This window comes from Rhopalosiphum padi, chromosome 3, assembly GCF_020882245.1.
Source record: "Rhopalosiphum padi isolate XX-2018 chromosome 3, ASM2088224v1, whole genome shotgun sequence".
NCBI lineage: Eukaryota > Metazoa > Arthropoda > Insecta > Hemiptera > Aphididae > Rhopalosiphum > Rhopalosiphum padi.
In genome coordinates this window covers 48629525-48650717 of record NC_083599.1, presented here as the reverse complement: position 1 = coordinate 48650717, position 21193 = coordinate 48629525, and the positions used below count along the sequence as shown (strand labels likewise).

At 25.9% G+C, this 21193-nt stretch overlaps 1 protein-coding gene across 2 annotated transcripts; it reads left to right on the top strand.

Annotated features, from left to right (window-relative positions):
• The first annotated feature begins 1529 nt into the window (after positions 1-1529).
• Positions 1530-20927, top strand: LOC132923804 (rho-associated protein kinase 2). 2 transcript variants are annotated; one of them, XM_060987776.1, is made up of 28 exons: positions 1530-2170; positions 2600-2709; positions 10222-10303; positions 11063-11163; positions 12359-12418; positions 12549-12684; positions 12765-12882; positions 12948-13032; positions 13102-13400; positions 13472-13563; positions 13626-13785; positions 13874-13919; positions 14930-15121; positions 15235-15393; positions 15453-15690; positions 16609-16845; positions 17303-17326; positions 17401-17561; positions 17626-17880; positions 17952-18221; positions 18278-18371; positions 18479-18684; positions 19429-19651; positions 19737-19896; positions 19967-20045; positions 20216-20441; positions 20514-20730; positions 20814-20927. In XM_060987776.1, exons 2-28 carry the CDS (start codon positions 2602-2604, stop codon positions 20899-20901), a joined length of 4116 nt encoding a protein of 1371 aa, XP_060843759.1. In that variant the 5' UTR covers positions 1530-2170; positions 2600-2601; the 3' UTR covers positions 20902-20927. The 2 variants fall into 2 exon arrangements, with proteins under 2 accessions (XP_060843759.1, XP_060843760.1); XM_060987777.1 differs by lacking the exon at positions 17303-17326 and having other exon boundaries at positions 1531-2170.
• Positions 20928-21193: the final 266 nt, after the last annotated feature.

Genomic DNA, 21193 nt, shown 5'->3' with positions numbered 1-21193 from the left:
AGCCTGAATACTCTAAATGCTTCTTATTCTTTCTAACTATAAATACCTAGGTATATAGTCAGAATTAGATGGAACTTTGGCCTTTGGACACTCAGACATTAGTCTATAGACGACCGACGCGCGACGTGTTTGTGTTGCTATTTGCAACTGCTTATATTGTGTGAACGCGTACTTATATTATTAGGTATAATATTATAGATATGATTCGTGTCATATAATGATTTCTGTACCCATGCAATTTAATAAAAGGTATTATTGTAATAGGATATTATGAATTTATGACCGTACACCCTGGCGGTCAGGTCTAATATTATATAATGAACAGTAGGAAATACCAAAAGTGCAGTTGACTCAACAGTTATAGAACAGATATAGAATGGATATGAATAGAATAATAACTCGTATAATGCATAACAATCATAAATCACGATTTAAAAATAATAATGTTAATTAGAGCAACTAGGCCTTTGCACTTTGCAGGTATAGACTGTATGAGGATGCTTGAGATATTCGAATGACGGGTAGTCAGGTTTATGTACTATGTGCCTAATCCATATTGGTAACTGTAGTTGGCAATAAATATAAATATATACACACTTCTTAAGGAATTCGTTTACTTTATCACGAAGAAAACCTAATAAGTAATAATACCAAGTATTCCAAATAAATTACTATAAAAATAGCATTTTAAACGATTTACAAACGACCTTTCACATACAGCATTAATTGGCAAATGGCCATATAAAAGTTAAAAAGGATTATTACAATTATCACAAAATTGTTAAGATTATAATTATTTAAGAATTCTAAATTACTATAAATAAAATGTATAAATTTACCTAATTATGTTTTTTGTGTAGTGTTAATTTACAGATAAGGAGTGTCTTTTCATTCTGGTTGCGTCAATTGGTGTTGTTAGAACATTTAGTACGGTATTTTACAAAATATCAAAATAGTATAAATATTTGTAGTTGTGATTTCCAAAATAAAACTACCATTACGACCACACACACACACACACACCTTTACACTTCTTTGGGCTTTATTGAGAAAATATTAATTACCTATACCGAATACAGCTTATTACGCTTACCTCATACCAGGTTAACAAATGATTATAGATTAAAGCCAATAAAATAGGTAGGCGGTTTAGGTACCAATCGATCAACATAAAACGTAAAGATCACAGGCTAGTAGGCTATTATAGCGGTACAACATACGTAAAAATATCGAACCGCGGATCCACGCAAGTCGACGGCCCCGACATCTAGCGGCCGATCGAACGGCTAAGCGATCGTTTCATCATAACAAAAATAATAATAAATATCTAATAGTGCTACCGTTTGCCGGAATAGCCGTCTACGCCGTCGCCGTCGCCGTAGACACCGTCGCCGCCGCCGATGCAGTCGCGGTATATCGGCGTCCTTGTTTAAGCGATTGCGCGTGCGCGCGCACTTGTGTTTGTGATCGTGGCGCGCGGCTGAGAGTGCGTGCGTGCATGCATTCTTTGATTCTTTCCCATTCCCGACCATTCGCCGGACAAAACCCAACCACCGGAGGTGGTAAGCGCGTATTGCCCGCACGGTCCTTATCACGGCATCAGTCCTTATCACACCGCTTTCGACTTTTCGTCATTTCGATTCGGCTCGCAGTTGTCCCTTTGGGCGATTACAAACGCTCGTTCGTGTTGATCGCTGTCGCCGTCGTCGTCGTCGTCGCCGCCGCGTATTGCGATTTTGGACATTCGTTTCAGTCGACAATCGCGGTTATTTTTAATATAATTACCATACCGTCTCCGTCTCCCGCGTCGTCTTCGCATCAATATACATATACACCTAATACGCTCGTCGTTGTCGCCGTTCGAGTAGGTAGTCCGTTTCTTGTCTTCTGGTCCGCACCGTGAAATTCCAATGTCCGACATCACGCGCAGTAGTACATGGCAACGCGGACGGTGTTCTTCTGCCGTGGACCTGACACAGTGAGATGCCATATATGGTGTTCGAAAAATCTCGATTGCGTCTGAAAAGGAAACATTATGATGCGTTCCACAAAACGTACGTGCCGCACAGCTGACTTTTGCTTTTGATATTGTGTCGAACGGCGACCAATTGTATCGACATTACTCGAGTGGGTCCAGAGTCGATCAGCTTCGAAGACGGTCACGCTAAAGGTGAGCATAAAATACATTTATTTTGTTAGTCCTTTGTGGTGATAACCATCACATACATCTAATGTATCTAATTTTGTATGACAAGTCACTTTAATTTTTTCCAACTCAATTAGTTATTACACCTATTTTTAAGCACTTATTTGTTTTACATTTTAAAGACATATACATATCCTTTATTTTGTTTTTGATGTTTAAAATAAACCAATTACATGCTATTAATTAAGATTAACAAAAGTATTTTTATACATAAGATATCATATTAACTGACACTATATACCTTATGACACCTGTCAATACTCAAATTTAAAGTGATAGTTCTAAATGTTTTATTTCTATCATCCATCGATCAAAACATATTGAGTATTAGTTGTTATTAGGATAATGTTCATTCATAAAAATGTATATTAATGTTTTTTTTAATCCATCTAGGAATGAAAGAGATGGAGGTTATCAAAGAAGAAGATAGGTTGCGGCGATTGCAAATCCTCGAGAAAAAGATACGAGATCCAAGAAATGTTTCAAATGTTGATTCTTTGTTGGTAAGAATATCCATAATGTTTTGATTTTACATAACAAAAAATTAATTTTCAAGTGCCTACCTACCCATATTTATCATTTAAATATAAAAATCATATTATAGATGGTACTTCCTGTACTAAAATATTCAGTATTATTTAAGCTTTTTAAGGTATTTAATAAATTAGAATTAAGCAAGTAGCTTTATCATAAAGTGTAACAATTTTATTATACAAAATTATAAATAGTTGAATGGTAATATGAATCTATAATCATGGATTGTCAATTATTTATGTTTCTCAATAAAAAAGTTAAATGTAAGTACCTTGGTACTATTCAAGTTAATAATATATATCTATAATATGCTAAAAAGTAAAAAAAAAATAATTTGATAATAATTAGGATTTAAAACTATCAAAAGAAAAAGTATGCACAAAAAAATAATAGTACAAAGTCCTCTCATATTATGACATATTTTTTATTTGATTTATGTATTTTGATAACGTAATTAATATTTAGGTACCTATAATTATTATTATATAGTCAAATGTTCGGTCTAATGTCTTATTTTGATTATTATTATTTTAAATATTTAACTACCAATAGTTTTTAATTGTAAGCATTTTAGAGTTATTGAACTGTTATTTTATTAGGTATGTTAAATATATAAATAAATTATTATAGATACTCATTTATTCTTTCTTATTATTTTGATCTATTTTACTTTATTTTATTTCTGTGATAGATTAATATTTATTATTTTTATCAAGTTTTTGAAATATTTAAAAAGTACATATGTAGAAAATATCTAATTCTATAGGAAAAGTACTTATTTACACATTAAACATTATGATTTTAATAATAATGATATTTTAGGCAATAATTCATAAAAGCTGAAATACAAAAGGTGGGTAAATAAATACCACTCTGCTATATATAGTTGTAGGTATTGAGTGTATGGTGTACCTTGTCATTGAATAGGTTACTGTAATGGATTGTGTTCAATTTAATTGAGTGATAAATTATAGTAAACAAATCTTGTATTCAATTGTCAAGCTTTGATTAAAAATATTTAATAAATTTTAACTATAAAATGATTTGTATATTTTAATGAGTGACAATCTTGTTATAATTTGAATTTCAAATTCTTATAAAACAAAAATTAATTACTATAAGATCAATAATTTATGTAGAATTTTGTATTAAATGTTCAATCTTTTAAGTAAATCTTAAAAAAAAATGTGTTATCATCAAAAAAAATTTCAAATTTCAAATGCCTATGAATAACTTAAAATTAGTCTAAATATTTTGAAAACAATTTTAATACATAAAATGATAATTAAGTTACAGTGAATTCTTTCAAGTCTCTATGGTTAATACTCATTGAGTTACATTCAGAGAACTGAAATTATAATTTTATGTGTTAATATTCAGGTAACAATTCAAACTTAAAACATTCATATAAATTTATGCTTAACTTAATTTTTAATTTCATTAATTACAACTTATGAGAAAATCTTGTATTCAATTTTTAAGCTATTATGCATTTAGATAATAATAATAATATAAAATAGTAATAGTAAAATAGTATATTAATATATAATAGTCAAAATTTCAATTATTTGAAGTAATTTATTTTTAAATTATTTATAACAAAATAACAACATTTTCTTTGTTGATAAAAAAATCTCGCTTTTCCCAGTTATTAAAAAAACTACTTGGAATATTTAATTTTGATCCTCCCCTCTAAGTGCCAAAAAAATTCACTTCTTACCAAAAATGTTAAAGATTGAAGTATTTTTACTTCTTCTATAGATAATGACAGATGAAAATAAAGCAAAAATCATTGTAAAATCAATATATTCATTACTTTGATCAAAATCTTGAAAATGACTACATAATATGTTATATCATAATTTATTTATTAACAATTGTTATTAATTTATGATTGTACCATGGACAAAAATATGTTTAAAACACAAAGAAACAATTAAAGTTGTATGTACAATTTATAAATGTAAAGAAGTTTTTTATAATATTAATAAAACATTTCATGTAGATACATACAAAAATTATGCATTTAAAATCAAATTTTTTAGAAACCAATATAAGATACCAATGTTTGTTTGATTAAAAAAATTATCTGTGCACTTTTTAACATTTACATTTTTTGAGGATTTTATATTTATTACAAAAGCTAATAATAAATTCTATGTATTTTTTAACAAAAATGATACCTAATTTTTTATTTTATTTAGTTACTTTATTTTATTACTAATATAATATATTTCTTTATTAGGTAGCTATATCAAACATTTACTTTTAACAAATAACTATTTGGAATTCGGAGCAGTATTTATTTAATCAAAATTAATTTTTATCATAAAATATTTCTAATTTTTTATGTTCTATTTATTTTACCTGCATATTTTATTTTAGTATTTTAATTAATGCATATGAATTATTTATGTATAATATATTCTTCTTTAATCATATTTTTTTCTTTTTATTCATTTATCATAATATGATACATTTAAATACACAATTGTACGTATCAAAATATTGCTTAATCTAAATCACTATTTTATAAAATTTCTAAAAGTCATATTAAGTAAATTAATTAATAAAATATACTTTTTGGTAGCATGTGGAATTAGGTAATCTAATTAAAATAGAAACAAAAGATTTATTCATATTAGTATGCATTTAATTGTGTAGCATTGACCTCATATATCAGTTCTTGGATTAGAATTAAACAAGGAATTAAGTCACTAAGCATAATGACTTTTCAGCCAGTTATTCATCACACAAATTTATATTATATTGATATCTTCTCACCTATGACATTAATGGAATTTACTAAGATTAAAATTAAGTGTTAGTGTGAAATGAAATATAAATTATAGGTATAAATTAATATCAAATATATAGCTAATAAATATAGAAATACCTCTACCTAAATTTTTGATTTTAGATTCTGAACGGAGTGATGAATATATTGATTCTACAATGTGTGGTTTTTTTTTATAATTTTTTTATTTTTGTGTCTGCCATCACGTTTTGGAGTAGTAATAATGCTTTGATTTTTGACTTCAGCCCCTCATTGATAAGGAAAATTTATCTAGTTGGTACTTGGGGGGTCAAAAGTAAAAATTTTTCAGTAGATTTCAAAAGCGTCAGGAAAAACCCTGAAAAAATAACGGAAAAACGGGAATTTTTTACGCATAACCACTGTTCGACAAAATCAATTTTTTGATTTTGCTGTAACTCAAAAACGAATCATTGCAAATACTTGAAATTTTCACCAAATGTTTATATTACCGTTATCTATTTACGATTAAACTTTCAAAATGCTCAGAATTTTTTTAAACTATTTATAAACTATTGAAATTTTCGATTTTTCTAAATTTTTTTTCTTGAATTGCTGATAAAAAAAATTTGGTTTTCCAAAAAATCTTTAAAATTTAATACAATGTTTATTATACGTTGTTCTTATTGTAGTAAAAAAAAAATAAAAAATCGTCAGTCACAATTTTTGTTTATAAGCATTTAAAGTTCAAATGTTTACGGAATATATCAAAATAGCGAAAATTTGCAAGGAATTTTGAAGTTGAAAATTCATAACATTTTTGTGATTTATACCTAAAGGTAAAAATATAAGGTTATCCATAAGTTTTCCTTCAAGTAACTGTAAAAAAAAATTCCCGCGTCAATATATAAAAAATTGTATGAGCGTATGAATTAAATTTTTTACGAAATCGCGTAAAATAACGGTATATTACAATTTATATATAGGTGATAATATAATATATCCTACTAATTATCATTGACTGACAAATCATCTCCGTCCAGAATCGTTTTTCGTGAACAATGATACCTGTCAATGCATTCAAATTTAACACATCCATTATAATGACCAGTGACCTACTCTCTATCTCTACTATACAGCAGAGCGATACCCACTTGCCCACCTTTTTTTTAAGTTGAGATTAAAAATATTGTAAAAAATATTATATATCATTATAACTGTACACCTGCTTAAGAACCAAAACAGCTACAAAGAACTAGTTTCATTTGAAAACTTAACACAATATTATGCCTTATATGCCTTATATGCATTAGAAATATCTCAATGTTTTTCTTCAAATAATAGATTTTAAAATGTTGAAATTTGTTCAACGTGGATTAAATTCATTTCATTTCATTTTATCACATTTGTACAATTGCTAAAAATATTACTTTAAAGCAGCAGTTCCCAAACTGTGAGGCACAGATAAGACATGAGGTAAATATTGATATTGTGTATAATATACACTATATACTATAGTACTACACAGACTATATAATAATAAATGTTGTTTCATTTATTCAAGGCGCGATTAGAATATTTTTATTTTTGTTGATGTATGAACCATAAAAGTTTGGAAACTTTAAAGTATTTTTGTTGTTCAACAAACTTAATTGTACCTAAGTTTTAGAATATAGGTATTTTATCTGGGATATTTAATTCATATTTAAAAATTATTTACTGAGAGCTAATTATAAAAAAATTAATTAATTCGATTAAAAATCTTATTTTGAAGGGGTTTGAATTTAAATTATAAAAAGTAGTTTTTAAGCTTATTTTTAAGTTAACTCCATTCAATATGTTTTCAGAAATGTTAATCAATAAATAGTATAATTATTAATTAGTACAATTATCATAAGATAGATCCATTTTGATTGAAAATTCAGATGGATTAAATCTACTTTAAGATTCCTGCTTATGTCTTTTACTAAGAAGTAATATTTAGACAATACCAGTGGTGTATTGCTAAAAATATTCGTGGCTATACGCCTTTTAGATCTTAGGTGTCAATGATATACCTATAACATTGAATCAAAAAAAATTTTTTCTCGCTTCGCTCAAATTCACTAACAATCTTTATTCTAATTATCAGTACCTATCACTTTGACCAAAGATTAACTTAAAAAAAATAGTACAGTCTAAGAAATTAGAATGGTTACTAACTACCAATAACTTAGTGATTAGTGCACTAATCATGATTGCTAGGGCCCGGAACTTGATGCATTTGCATCTTTTTTTCTAACGATTACATTCGAAGCTCGTCTTTACAGAAATTTAATTCATCAAATATAGAATTTAATAGTACAGTTTTTATTTTGTATTTTTAGGGAATTTTATGCTTTAAGGTCATTTTTGTAGTATTTTTAATGCATTTTATTCATTTTTGAAAATTCTAACAGGTATACGGGGCCATACGACCGTATACCCACGTATCGTCGTTTATTTAGAGAGTGTACGCTAAACAAAAAATTGAGAAGTAAGTATACGCCGTATACCTCCGTATACCCTCCAATACACCACTGGACAATACGTGATCTTGTCACTGCAGCTGTTCATGATCTTTGAGCTTTGGGTTAGTCATAAATCGTAATATTGTAAATGATAATTAGAGAGTGCGGTTGTATATGGACACCAAGTTATCTACATATGCACTGTCAGCAATAACATAATATTATCAACAACAGCACTACTGAATAATAGTGATAAAGGTGATTTTTTGTTCAAAACATAGCATAGGAAAAACTTATGTGTCATAGTCGTATGATATCATTTTTTTTTTTTTTGGAAATTGGATATTTTTTACATGACAAATTGAACTCTGGTTCATAAATTATGTTGTTTTAGACAATATAATTATAAAATTAAACAATAACTTGTTAGAATTGATCATATAATTTATATTATATTATATGGTTTAGATGTTTGGAAATAAAATGTTGATGATTGAAGTCAAATATATCCTCTTTCTCTTTCAGATTAAAAATACCTCGAAATTGGATTATTTTGAGATGTGAGATTATTTTTCTTGTTAGGCATATTTTAAAGAAATAAACAGGCCACATACTATCTCCTTTAGGAATCTAATTTCCTATCTGCTATATGATATTCCTTTTTTTAATGTCACTGTTGAAAAATAAGTTATTTAAGTTGGAAAATTTGTGATTTTTTTGTAAAAAAACTTCAATTATTCTTTTGTAAAAGTGATATAGAAAAATTAATATTCAATGTTTTCTCTTTTTACAGTTTAAAATTTGGTTTCTTGATTTATTCTCTTATTAAATTGTTTACTTTATGGTGGGGTAATTATGTAACTACTACTAATGGGACCACTTTTAAGTTACTTCTAATAAGTAACAGAAATAATAATCACCTTTTCATAATATTGGATTTTACTTAATCTTATCTTTATTAATTTCATTAGGTAAAAGCATTATATTATAGATATTATTGAACATTTTTTTGTTTGTCATATATTAATATGGTTTTGATACATCATTCCAAAAGTATCAAACACAATTTTTTTTCAATTATTCTTTTTAAATAATATTTTATAAAATTTGCGTAAATAATTTGTTCTTTTTTAAATGGCTAGTTTAAATACATTTAAAAGTATGCACTACAAAGACATGTTACTTATAAATAATTATAAGTTCATGTTTGATAAAAAAATATTGCAAATTGATGAGACAGTTTCAAAAAATATTAGAATGTAACTGGAAACTCTGTGAAGCAAATCATTCAACACCAAACAAATAAGAATAATAAGAAAAGAAAAACATGCAATGAAGAACAGGAGCTACGGATTAAAAATTTAGTTCTTTAACTAAAAAATTCAGATTTCAATATTATTGAGTTTATAATATGAGGAATATCATAAAACTTAAGTTTTTAGTTTTGTGACATTTTGATATTTTTATTATTTTATATTTGTTTTAATTTATTGATAATTCCAAACATACGACTTTTTGCACAACAATCTTTCATACACATGAGGTTTGAACACACGGTAAATTACCAATTTATGTGGGTCAGGGAGTAAGAATAGAATCTTGAAAATTTTCTTATAAAAAAGGTATTAATGAACCTTTGGTGAGTTAGGGTGAGTGGTATTACTATATAAAAATTTGTCTTAGATATTTCAGATATGACATCAGTGCTACTGAATCCAAGTTCAATGTTTTTGTTGATAAAAAATTATTTGTTAATATTCAACATAATTTAAATACAAAGAAACTTCTAGATTTTTGACATTTTTGAACTCTGAAAATTTTTTTTACAGGGTTCAGTTTGTAATAAGTTTTATTTTCAAAAAACACCTGTTATTTAAAATTGTCCATTAGGAAAAGTTTCTCTGTAGTTCATAATTTATAGTTAATGGTTATTTATTTATTTTTATTGAACAATACTTTCTAATAATTACAAATTAATAAATAACAATATAAATATATATAATGTAAAGTTAACATGCTAGGTTCTGTGATAACATGTAGTCTTCAAATGTTAAACATGTCTTTACAGGTTTATTATTCACTCGGTTTTAGACGTATTATTTATTTTTTATATTAATTTGAATATTGTCGTCACGACTCAGTTTATATATTATACATATATTTATATATTAATAATTAAAATTATATTCAATTGAATAACTTATTGTATAACTTATTATTTTTTATTTTTATTACAGGACACTGTACAAGCATTAGTGGCTGATTGTGAAAACCCTGCAGTTAAACGAATGAAAAATGTCGAAGCATTTATGCAAAGATGTAAGTAGTGAAATTAAATACAAAATGTTGTATCAATGCTATATTTTAATAGTATAATTATTTGTATATTGAAGTACAATGTACATGTATGTTAACTATTAAAATTTCATTAAAAATAAATTCAATTTCAAAATACCTAAGTTTATTATATAGAATTATTTATATAAAATATAAGTTTGTGAAAGATTTTAATGAAGATACAATAGATATCTTTATTTGTAAATAAACAGTTAGTAAGTACTAATATTATCCTGAGTGTTTAAAAAAATAATTTTTTATTGTATGTATTAATAGCTTATTCTTGTTATGTTAAATTTTACTGTAACTAAAATGTTATATTAAAAGGTACTTTTTAAAGTGAAATTATTAGATTTTTTTTTTATTTATAAAAGCTAGTATACATACAATTTAAAAAAATGCTTTTTTTCGTGATCAAATTTTGATATTTTATTGTTCCATCAAAAATTAATTAAAACTTATATTTGTATATGTATATTTAAAACATAATTTAAGCTTAAACTAGTTACAAATTAGTATTGTATATAAAAGTATATTAGTATAAGTTATATAATAATTTTTTTCATTATCACACAAATATTACTTATTAATTAAAATCTTTATCCTCCCGTATAAAATGTAAGTACCAAAAAACTATTTAAACTAATCGGTAAAAATTATTTCAAAAATTATATGCTCTATTATTTTTCAATATTTAATACATATTTATAATTTATAAATATATTCTATGTTTTTTTATAGATGATAAATTTGCCTCTGATATTTGTCAATTACGTATGAAACCTGATGACTTCAATCTTATTAAAGTTATTGGAAGAGGAGCTTTTGGTGAAGTTCAATTGGTAAGTATCATGGTGAATCATTTAATTGTTGATTCTTACGACAATGTATGTAGATGTTGTATAATACAAATAACAATCAATAAAAGCCCTATTTTACCACTTTTTCTTCTAAAAATAATTATTAAAAAAATTCTAGATTTAACCATTTTTTCCTATTACAGATTATTATATACTACTACTTATTATATACTATTTTAAAATTCAAGTCATTGCAAAATTCAAAAATCTCTTAATATCCTTTCATTCTAGCCGTCAAATCCAATACAACTTTTTCCAGTTCCAGAAATTCTATTCTAGTTTCATCATATGTCATTGTTCCTTAAACCTTGTCATATTTTACCAGTATTATAACTAGTAAGTATATAATTTGAATTATATAGGTAATAGGTTATTTTAAACATATTTAATGAAGTACATATTATATCAAACAACTACATTAAATTTGTTTTAATATTTGAAAAATACATTTCACTCAATTACACAGTTTGTATCCTCTAAACCAGGGGTCGCCAACCTTTTCAAACAAGTGAGCTACATTTGAAATTTTTAGTCCCAGGTGGTCGACATCTAGGAGAATTTAGGTCTTTAGGAAGAGATTTGTTTTATGAGCAAAAAAAAAAAAAAGTCTGAAAATGGTGTATCTTAACTTGTAAAAATTTGCACCTATTTATATGTTTTTATTTTTTTTAAAAAACTGCTCTAGTATATTTTATATTCTCTTCTACAAATTTAATCTAATATTAACTATAATTAAACTGTAGTAAAGATTTATTATGATTAGTTATGTACTAGACAAGAATATAACAAGGACAGTGAGTGTCTCCTCTTAGTATGAAAAATGTAATCTACATTTCTAATTAATTAATTGGATTTTGATTACTCCTTGGATGATCCTTTCAAAAAATGAAAACCGTTTAATTAAACTTAAACCTACACTATTAAAATAATACAATTAAATGATTTTCTGTGTATATTTTATTTTATTTTTGTAATAAACTTACTATTTATATCTTAGTGAGCATATTAATCATTGATACTAGTTTGTAATATACTACTAATAATGTTAAAATTATTCACAAATAAATAAATAAAATACTGTTATGGCTCGATTTGAATTTTTAACATCTATTAAAATAACAAATTTAATTTATACCATACCAATTAAAATAAATGTATTTATATATTTTTTTTATAGGTGCGTCATAAATCAAATAACAAAGTGTATGCCATGAAATTGTTAAGTAAATTTGAAATGGTATGTTTTTTTTTAAAAGATATAAATTATAATTATTCATTTTATAAAACTTGTTTCATGTGTATGTAACAAATAGTTCATGTTACATATTTACCGTTGTATACTTTTTATACATGTATTTATTATATAGATAAAGCGGTCAGATTCAGCATTTTTTTGGGAAGAACGTGATATCATGGCACATGCAAATTCAGAGTGGATTGTTCAACTTCATTTTGCTTTTCAAGATCATAAATATTTATATATGGTTATGGATTATATGCCAGGTATAAAATTATTATAATTTATTGTTATACATGAATTAAAAATTATTTTTTAAATTAAATTATTATTTTTTTGTTTGTAGGTGGTGATCTTGTTAATTTAATGTCCAATTATGATGTTCCTGAAAAATGGGCAAAGTTTTATTGTGCTGAAGTTGTGTTAGCATTAGATGCAATTCACTCAATGGGATTCGTGCACAGGTACTCAATGTCAATAATAGTGAATAAAATAATAATCAATTAACTATACATTAAAATTTTTTTAGGGATGTTAAACCCGATAATATGCTATTGGATAAATATGGTCATTTAAAATTAGCTGATTTTGGAACGTGTATGAGAATGGGATCGGTAATTAATTTACAATAAATGCATTTATTTGTTTATTTTGTTATTCATACTTATGTTTCAAATATTAAGGATGGGATGGTTAGATCTGACACAGCTGTTGGAACACCTGATTACATTTCACCAGAAGTATTAGAATCTCAAGGCGGAACTGGAACAGGAGATCATGGCGTTTATGGTAGAGAGTGTGATTGGTGGTCTGTTGGTGTTTTTGTCTATGAAATGCTTATTGGGGATACCCCATTCTATGCAGATTCACTTGTTGGAACATACAGTAAAATAATGGACCATAAAAATTCTCTAAGTTTTCCTTCTGATATTGAAATATCCCAAAATGCTAAATCTTTGATCTATGCATTTCTCACTAATAGGTACACAATCAAGACATTTTATAATATTAGAACTTTGTATGATATTATTTCTTTATCATATTATGTTTTAGGAAAAAACGTCTCGGAAGAAATGGAATCGGTGAAATTAAGGAACATCCTTTTTTTCAAAATGATCAGTGGAGTTTTGACAATTTAAGAGATTGTAAGAAATAATTAAAATCAATGTGTTTGTTGTAAAGTATATAATATTAGTTAAAAATTTAGGTGTACCTCCTGTTGTCCCAGAGTTAAATGGTGACGATGACACAAGTAATTTTGACGATGTTGAAAAAGATGATGGTCCAGAAGAAAATTTTCCTGTTCCTAAAGCATTTGCTGGAAATCATTTACCATTTGTAGGATTCACTTATTCTAGAGATTATCAGTTAGTTAATTTTATTCTAAGAACATTTATTCAAAACTATTGTAGACTATTTAGCTTTCATTATATTTTTTCCTTAATTTAATTTCAGATTATTGGGAAACAATGTAACAAATGGAGAATGTTTACCTGATACTGTAAGTTTAAGCAAAACTAATTTACTAATAAATATTTAGTATATTTCTATCAATATCCTTTTTGAATTAATATTTGTAGATACAATACTTGCAATACATTTTTTAATCGTTTTCATGATTTTCTTTTTTTAACAAATTATAATAGTCTATTAAAAAAATATAATATATATAATAGTATTTATCTAATAGCCATTGTGCGGAATTTATTTAATTTTTATTGTTGTAATAATTACATTTTTATAGCTTAATAATATTTTAAAAAAGTACATTTTTAGTGTGTATCATATTATTTTTAAATCAGAATTTTCTATTGTATAAATAGTTCTTTTTAGGTCTCAAGTTTTTACTGTTTATATTTAAGAAAACAGTTATTGGTTTTGCAATTTATTTTTTTATTATTCTACATTAGTATTATATACTAATATAGTGCACGTTTTGTAGTACATTTTATTGAGGCTAAAATTGGATGTATCTCAGTTGAGGTGGTGGAAAAGATTGTGTTAAAACTTATGAGTTATGACAAATACTATATAATATGTTTATCTTCTATCAATATTTTTTTGATAATATTAACAAATTAAAAATACTTATAAGCTATTATTATTATCATTTTAACTATAAGTATTAAATAAAAACTATTTGAAAATACTAATCATTGCCAAAACCACTATTTTTGGTATAGATAAATATATTGTATAACCATTCTATAATAATTTTTGTAAATGCTTGATTTCAACATTAACATTTCTATTTTATTATTTTTCATGTGCGGTGCTATATAAAGGTGGATTGTGTAAGTAAATTTATTTTTATTTTAACAATTATGTTTGGATAAATTTAATCTATTTTATGGTATTACATTTTTTAAATTTAAGCTAAGCTTTGTATAAAAGTCTGAACTATGTTCTAGTATCTAAAACACAATAAACTTGCAACTATACTATAAACCTATCATTTATATGGATAATTCATTAAAATTAAAATAATTTTATAAAATTTTATATTTACAGAAAGAAACTTCTCATATTGTTGTTCTTAAAAGAGAATTGGATAACGAAAGAAAAGAATTGTTAGTTGTACGTGATCAGAATAATAAACTATTGATACAATTACAAGATGGAGCTGACCGAGAATTACTTCTCAAACAAAAATCATCAGCCTTAAATACTTCTATTTCTAATCTCCACAAAGACTTGAGAGATGTAAATATTTTTATAAATAAAATAACAGTATTTGTTAACAAACAAATCAAACTATTAACTATTACCTTATTTTTTTTTACCAACAATTTGTTTATGTTTTATAATATTTTTAGGCACAAAGAAAAGCTGACAATGAATGTGAAATGCGTAGGAAAACTGAATCATTATTACAAGAATTGAAAAGAAAACTAGATGAGGAACAAAATAAAAGAACAAAAGAGATGAACAATAACCAACAACATAATGATAAAATAAATTCCCTCGAAAAACAGGTAAATTTATCATCATTAATTTTGTTTTGTTTGGTTTAATAGCTTTTTTATATTTTTAGATGACCGAGCTGCACGAAAAACTTAAAGTGGAAACAGATACTTGTACTAAGCTTCGTAAACAAGCAGCTGAATTGGGAGTTGCCAAAGCAGCTAATGAACGTATGGCTGTTGAACTGCAAACAATGTTAACTACTTTGCAACTAAATCGAGACACATTACATGAAGAATTAGCAACATTACAAGGTCAATTGTCTCAAGAAAAAAGTTCACTGCGAGATTTACAACTGGAACTTGAAGGTAAACTATTAAAGACAGCTTTTACTTTATAGATAATATAAAATAATGTGAAATTAATAACGATTGTTGTTTTTATGTTATAGATTCATAATATATAATATTCTAATTTTATATATATTTTTTTTAACTCGTTTACAATAGACATAAACTAAAAATAGTATTTAACTACTTCTTGCATAGAAAAACTTTTTATTAAATATAACCTTAAGTATCATAGGTGGCTATTTTTTGTTACAAACATATTATTATAGATTTACATCTGAACATTTTAGATTTTCAGAAGTTAGTAACATTTGTACCTATATTCTATAAATGCAAATTAGTGTGTATTATTTTAAATAATAATTAATTGATTATAATTTAATTACTTTATACAATTAATTTGGTACTTAAGATTTTTTTTAAGAATGTGAAGTTACTTAGTTATAAATTAAGGCCAATTATTGTGTTCAGACTTTCTAATAAATTTTTATTTTTATTTTCAATTGATATAGCTTTTGAGAATCTTTCACTGTTATAACTTATAAGAATACATTAAATTATTCATTTATGAAATATGGGTGTTCGTTATTAGGAGTTTTAGTATTTCTTGTATTTTGTAAAATTATGTAGTGTAAGTTAAAAATTTAATTGGTGGTTTTTAGAAATATAGGAAGTGACTTATTTAAATGTTTGTAAAGAGTTTTAAAAATGTTTCCTAGTTAAGTTTTAACCATGTGATAAAAAATGAGTTTATTTTTCATTTTTTATGAAAATTGGAAATTGCGTGTATGAGTAGCTATTTTAATCAAGTTAAAATTGCTATGCATTACCATTACGTGATTTTAAGCCAAATTACCTGATTTAATATTTGATTTATCTATATGAATTATATAATTGGTTTTAAGTTTTTGAATATTCATCAAATAATTTTTTAAGGTCGTTTGCAAGCCTGTCAAGCTGATCTTGTGCGCTCTAAATTGAGAGAACAAAAATTAAGTGAAGACAATAGACAACTTGGAGAAAGAACATCAATATTGGAAAAAGAATGTGCATCTTTAGTGTTGGAATTAAAAACTGCTCAAAATAGATATCAACAAGAAGTGAGGGCTCACGAAGAAACAGAAAAAAGCCGATTAGTGAATAATGAGCAGGCTAATCTTGAAATAGTAAAAGGTATGTGTTTATTTTTTTTAATTTACTTTAATAAAAATAATTAAATTTTTTAATGAAGTTCTACTAAATGCATTATTGATATAGTAACGTATGGTTATTTAGTAATTAGTGTTTTTTTTTAAGATTGTTAATTTTTGAAATTCTTAAAAATTACCTAGAAAAAAATATTAAATTATAATAATTATACAATTGCTGTAATGTTATATACTTATAGCAAGTACTCAATAATAAATTAGAAACCATAAAAAAGTTGTATTATCTGTTAATTAACATATTTTAACTATTGAGTTTTATGTTTGCACTTAAACCATATAAATTTATTTCACACATGAATATTCATAAACAATTTTAACTAAAAAAAACCAAGAAGAGTGAATAATTTTGTTTTTTTTTTTTAATAATACTTAAATTATTGTTAATATTAGCTAAATCTATTCATTTTGTTTTCATGCTTTAGTTAAAATGGATTATATATTTAAAGGTAAAAATAGTTCATGTAAATATATTGATAAGTTAAAAAATTTTTAAATCATATTATCAATATTATTTTTTCAGCGCTTCAAACTAAATTAAGTGAAGAAAAAAGTGCCAGACAAAAAGCTGACTCCCTTACTCAAGAGAAAGAACGACAGATATCAATGCTTTCTGTTGATTATCGTCAAATACAACAGAGGCTTCAAAAACTTGAAGGTGAACATCGACAAGAAGTGGAAAAAGTATGCTATTAAATTTAAAAATTAACTTTTATATTTTTTTTACATAATTTGTTGATCATTGTAGAGCAAAGCATTGCATGTTCAAATCGATCAAGAATTAACAAAAAAATCTGCTTTGCAATCTGAATTGGGTGTGCATATATCTGAAGCGACACAATTACGTGCTAGAGAAGCACAATTATTGCGAGAAGTTACTTTATTAAGAGAAAATAAACGTGCTATTGAAGAAGAACTGCATAAATTAAAGACTGAACACTCGGTGACTGATTTACAGATGAAAGAACTACAAGACCAATTAGAAGCAGAACAATACTTTTCAGTAAACCTTTATATATATCTAGTAAATAATAAAATTTGACTAACATCAATATTATGTTGAATATTTCATAGACTTTGTACAAGACTCAAGCTGCTGAACTTCGTGAAGAAGTCGAGGATAGAGGAAAGGGCGCTGCCGAGTTAGAAGAAGAACGTGGCTCACTAGCTCATCAATTACAAATAGCATTAGCTAGAGCTGATAGTGAAGCACTTGCTAGATCTATAGCTGAAGAAACTATTATAGATCTTGATAAGGAAAAGACAATGAGAGAGCTAGAACTAAGAGACAGTCAAAATCGGCATCGCAATGACTTGGAATCAAAAGAATTTACTCTCAATAATGTAAGCTACAAAAAAAATATATAATTTATAATTAACTAAAATAAACTTTTTTGTAGTTGAGAGAAGTAGAAAATGAATTAAAGAAAAAGATGGAGCAATTGATTAAAGATAATGAAGAATTGAAAACCCAGTTAACTATAATTCAAGAAGGTAAGATATATTGTTAAATGTTATGTATTTAATGTTGATATATTATTATCATTTATCATGTTTATATAAAACACTAACACATCAATGTACAAAATTATATTTCATAGAAAGTAAAAAGAATTTTATTGAGGAACTTGAAAAGCTTAGAAAACAACTTAAGCAAGAACAGCTGTTGAAAGCTCAGGCTGTTAATAAACTAGCTGAAATCATGAATCGTAAAGATAACACAACCAAAGGAAAGAGTAAAGTATCGTCCGCCGATTTGCGTAGAAAGGAGAAAGAATGTCGTAAATTACAACAAGAATTGACACAGGTATGTAACAAATTGAAGAAATTCATAAAAAAATATTTATATTTTATATTTTATATAGCTATATTGATGATTTCATAAATTAATCTGAATAATATTTAGATACAAAAAATAAAAAAATATTAAAATACTACATATTTATATAAAACTGACAGTTACAAGTAAAATTAAAATTTTTTAATATAATACTTTTATTTTGAATGTAAGAATATTCCTTTAAGACAACATTGTATATTAGCATGTGTTGTCTCGGTTTTACAAATGAACATCATAGAAAATGTGCGTTCAGCAGAACACATTTTATGTTGTTAGTTTTAATATTGGAGTCAATTTACCTATTGCCAAATTTAAGAGTAAGAATATTAGCTGAGATCTCATATTTTTTTAATATGGATTTTGAATTAGTAACTCACTACATGATTATTTCATTATAAAACTGAAAAGACTCCAAAATCCATTTTCACAGGCTCAGATAGCAATTTATTAATTTATCCATTTTATCCTGATTAAATAACTTGTTGAATTCTAAAATTGATTTTTTTTGTGTCGGTAAACCAAATGTTCTGACATTTTTTATGTATCTTTATCAAATTTCTATATTTTCAATTTCTTATGTTATGAATTCCATTATTAATAGACATTGGATATTTATATTACTCCCATAAACATAAATACTCAGTATAATTTATAAGTGTGTATAATATAAAATATATTTTACGTACTTAAAAAAATAAATATATTTATTAGGAACGAGAGAAATACAATCAAGAAGTTACAAAATGGCAGAAAGAACTTCAAGAACTTCAATCACAAGTAGTAGACGAGAACGCTAGTAAACTAAGACTTCAAATGGAACTTGATTCAAAAGATTCGGAAATTGAACAACTTCAAGGAAAATTAACCAATTTGGGTAGTGAGACAGCATCACTAAGTAGTGCTGATAATGATGACACTGATATATACACTCAAGGTTTGACTTACACTTACACATAATGTTATTAAGTTTTCATTTTATAAAAAATTACTCGATCTTAAACAAATGTAATTTTTTGTAGAATCCAGATTAGAAGGCTGGTTATCAGTTCCAAACAAACAAAACATAAGACGACATGGTTGGAAAAAACAATATGTTGTAGTATCGTCAAAGAAAATATTTTTCTACAATTCTGAAAGTGACAAACAAAATACTGATCCCATATTAATTATAAATTTGAAGTAAGCTATAACAGTTCAACAAACTTGGTATTGTATATGTTTTTATTGTTTGTTAAATTTTATTTTCTAGTAAAGTGTTTCATGTACGATCTGTAACTCAAGGTGATGTTATTCGAGCAGATGCTAAAGACATCCCCAGAATATTTCAAGTATGTTAAATGTTATATAATGTATTATATTCAAACTTTCTATTTATTATTGAAAATAATTATCATAAAAAAAGAAAACTAACACTGACTTATTATGTGACTTTATATTAAATTAAATTTATTAATATTTGTAAGTTATAAGTTGTATATTTAATTTTTTTTTTTTTTAGCTTTTGTATGCTGGTGAAGGTGAGGCTAGAAGACCTAATGAATCTGGGCCAGAACATCTATCAAGAAGTACAAGTGTTACAAGCACTGTGGATGAGAAGCCCGGTACAATTACATTAAAAGGACATGAATTTGTTCAAATATCGTTCCACATGCCAACAAATTGTGAAGTATGTCCTAAACCATTGTCAAATGTTTTTAGACCTCCGCCAGCATTAGAGTGTAGAAGTAAGTAGAACTACTTAAAAATATATCAGTAACAATATCAATGTAAATGTATTCATTGTATTTTTTTGATAGGCTGCAGAATTAAAGTTCACAAAGAACATCTTGAGCGCAAAGAAGATGCGATTGCACCATGCAAGCTGCATAATGATCCTACATCAGCTAAGGAACTGTTGATCTTGGCGCCTAGTCGTGATGATCAAAAATTGTGGGTGCAGAGATTAAGTAAAAAAATCCAAAAGTGTGGATACAAAGCTAATACTAATCTAGATGGTTCCAAAATATCGCCAAGGTTAATTTCATTATTTAATCATATTTGATGATTTGTATCGTAAAACGAGTGATTTTATATAATGATATTTAATTACTTTACAGAGAATCAACTCGATCCACATTAAAACTCTATTCTGGAAGTTCTGTACATCAGAGATCTGCAACGTTACCATCCAACATTTCTAAATAAACATACCAAAAAAAAAAAAAAAAAAATAGCTACAAATGGTAAAGTGTTTATGCAACAGTTAGCAGTGAGTGTTTTTATATTTCTAACAATTAGTGTTGCTGTTATTTAAACAATAACAGAAAGAATTACATTTAAGAAAATGCATTTCATTTTTTTCTAGTAAAGGTGATTTATAATATTTCATTCTAATATTATTTATGCATATTTAATTATCTAATGAATACTAACATTTAAATTGTCGTATTAGGATTCAATCTTCAATCAAACACACATGTACATTTAAAAGAAAAGA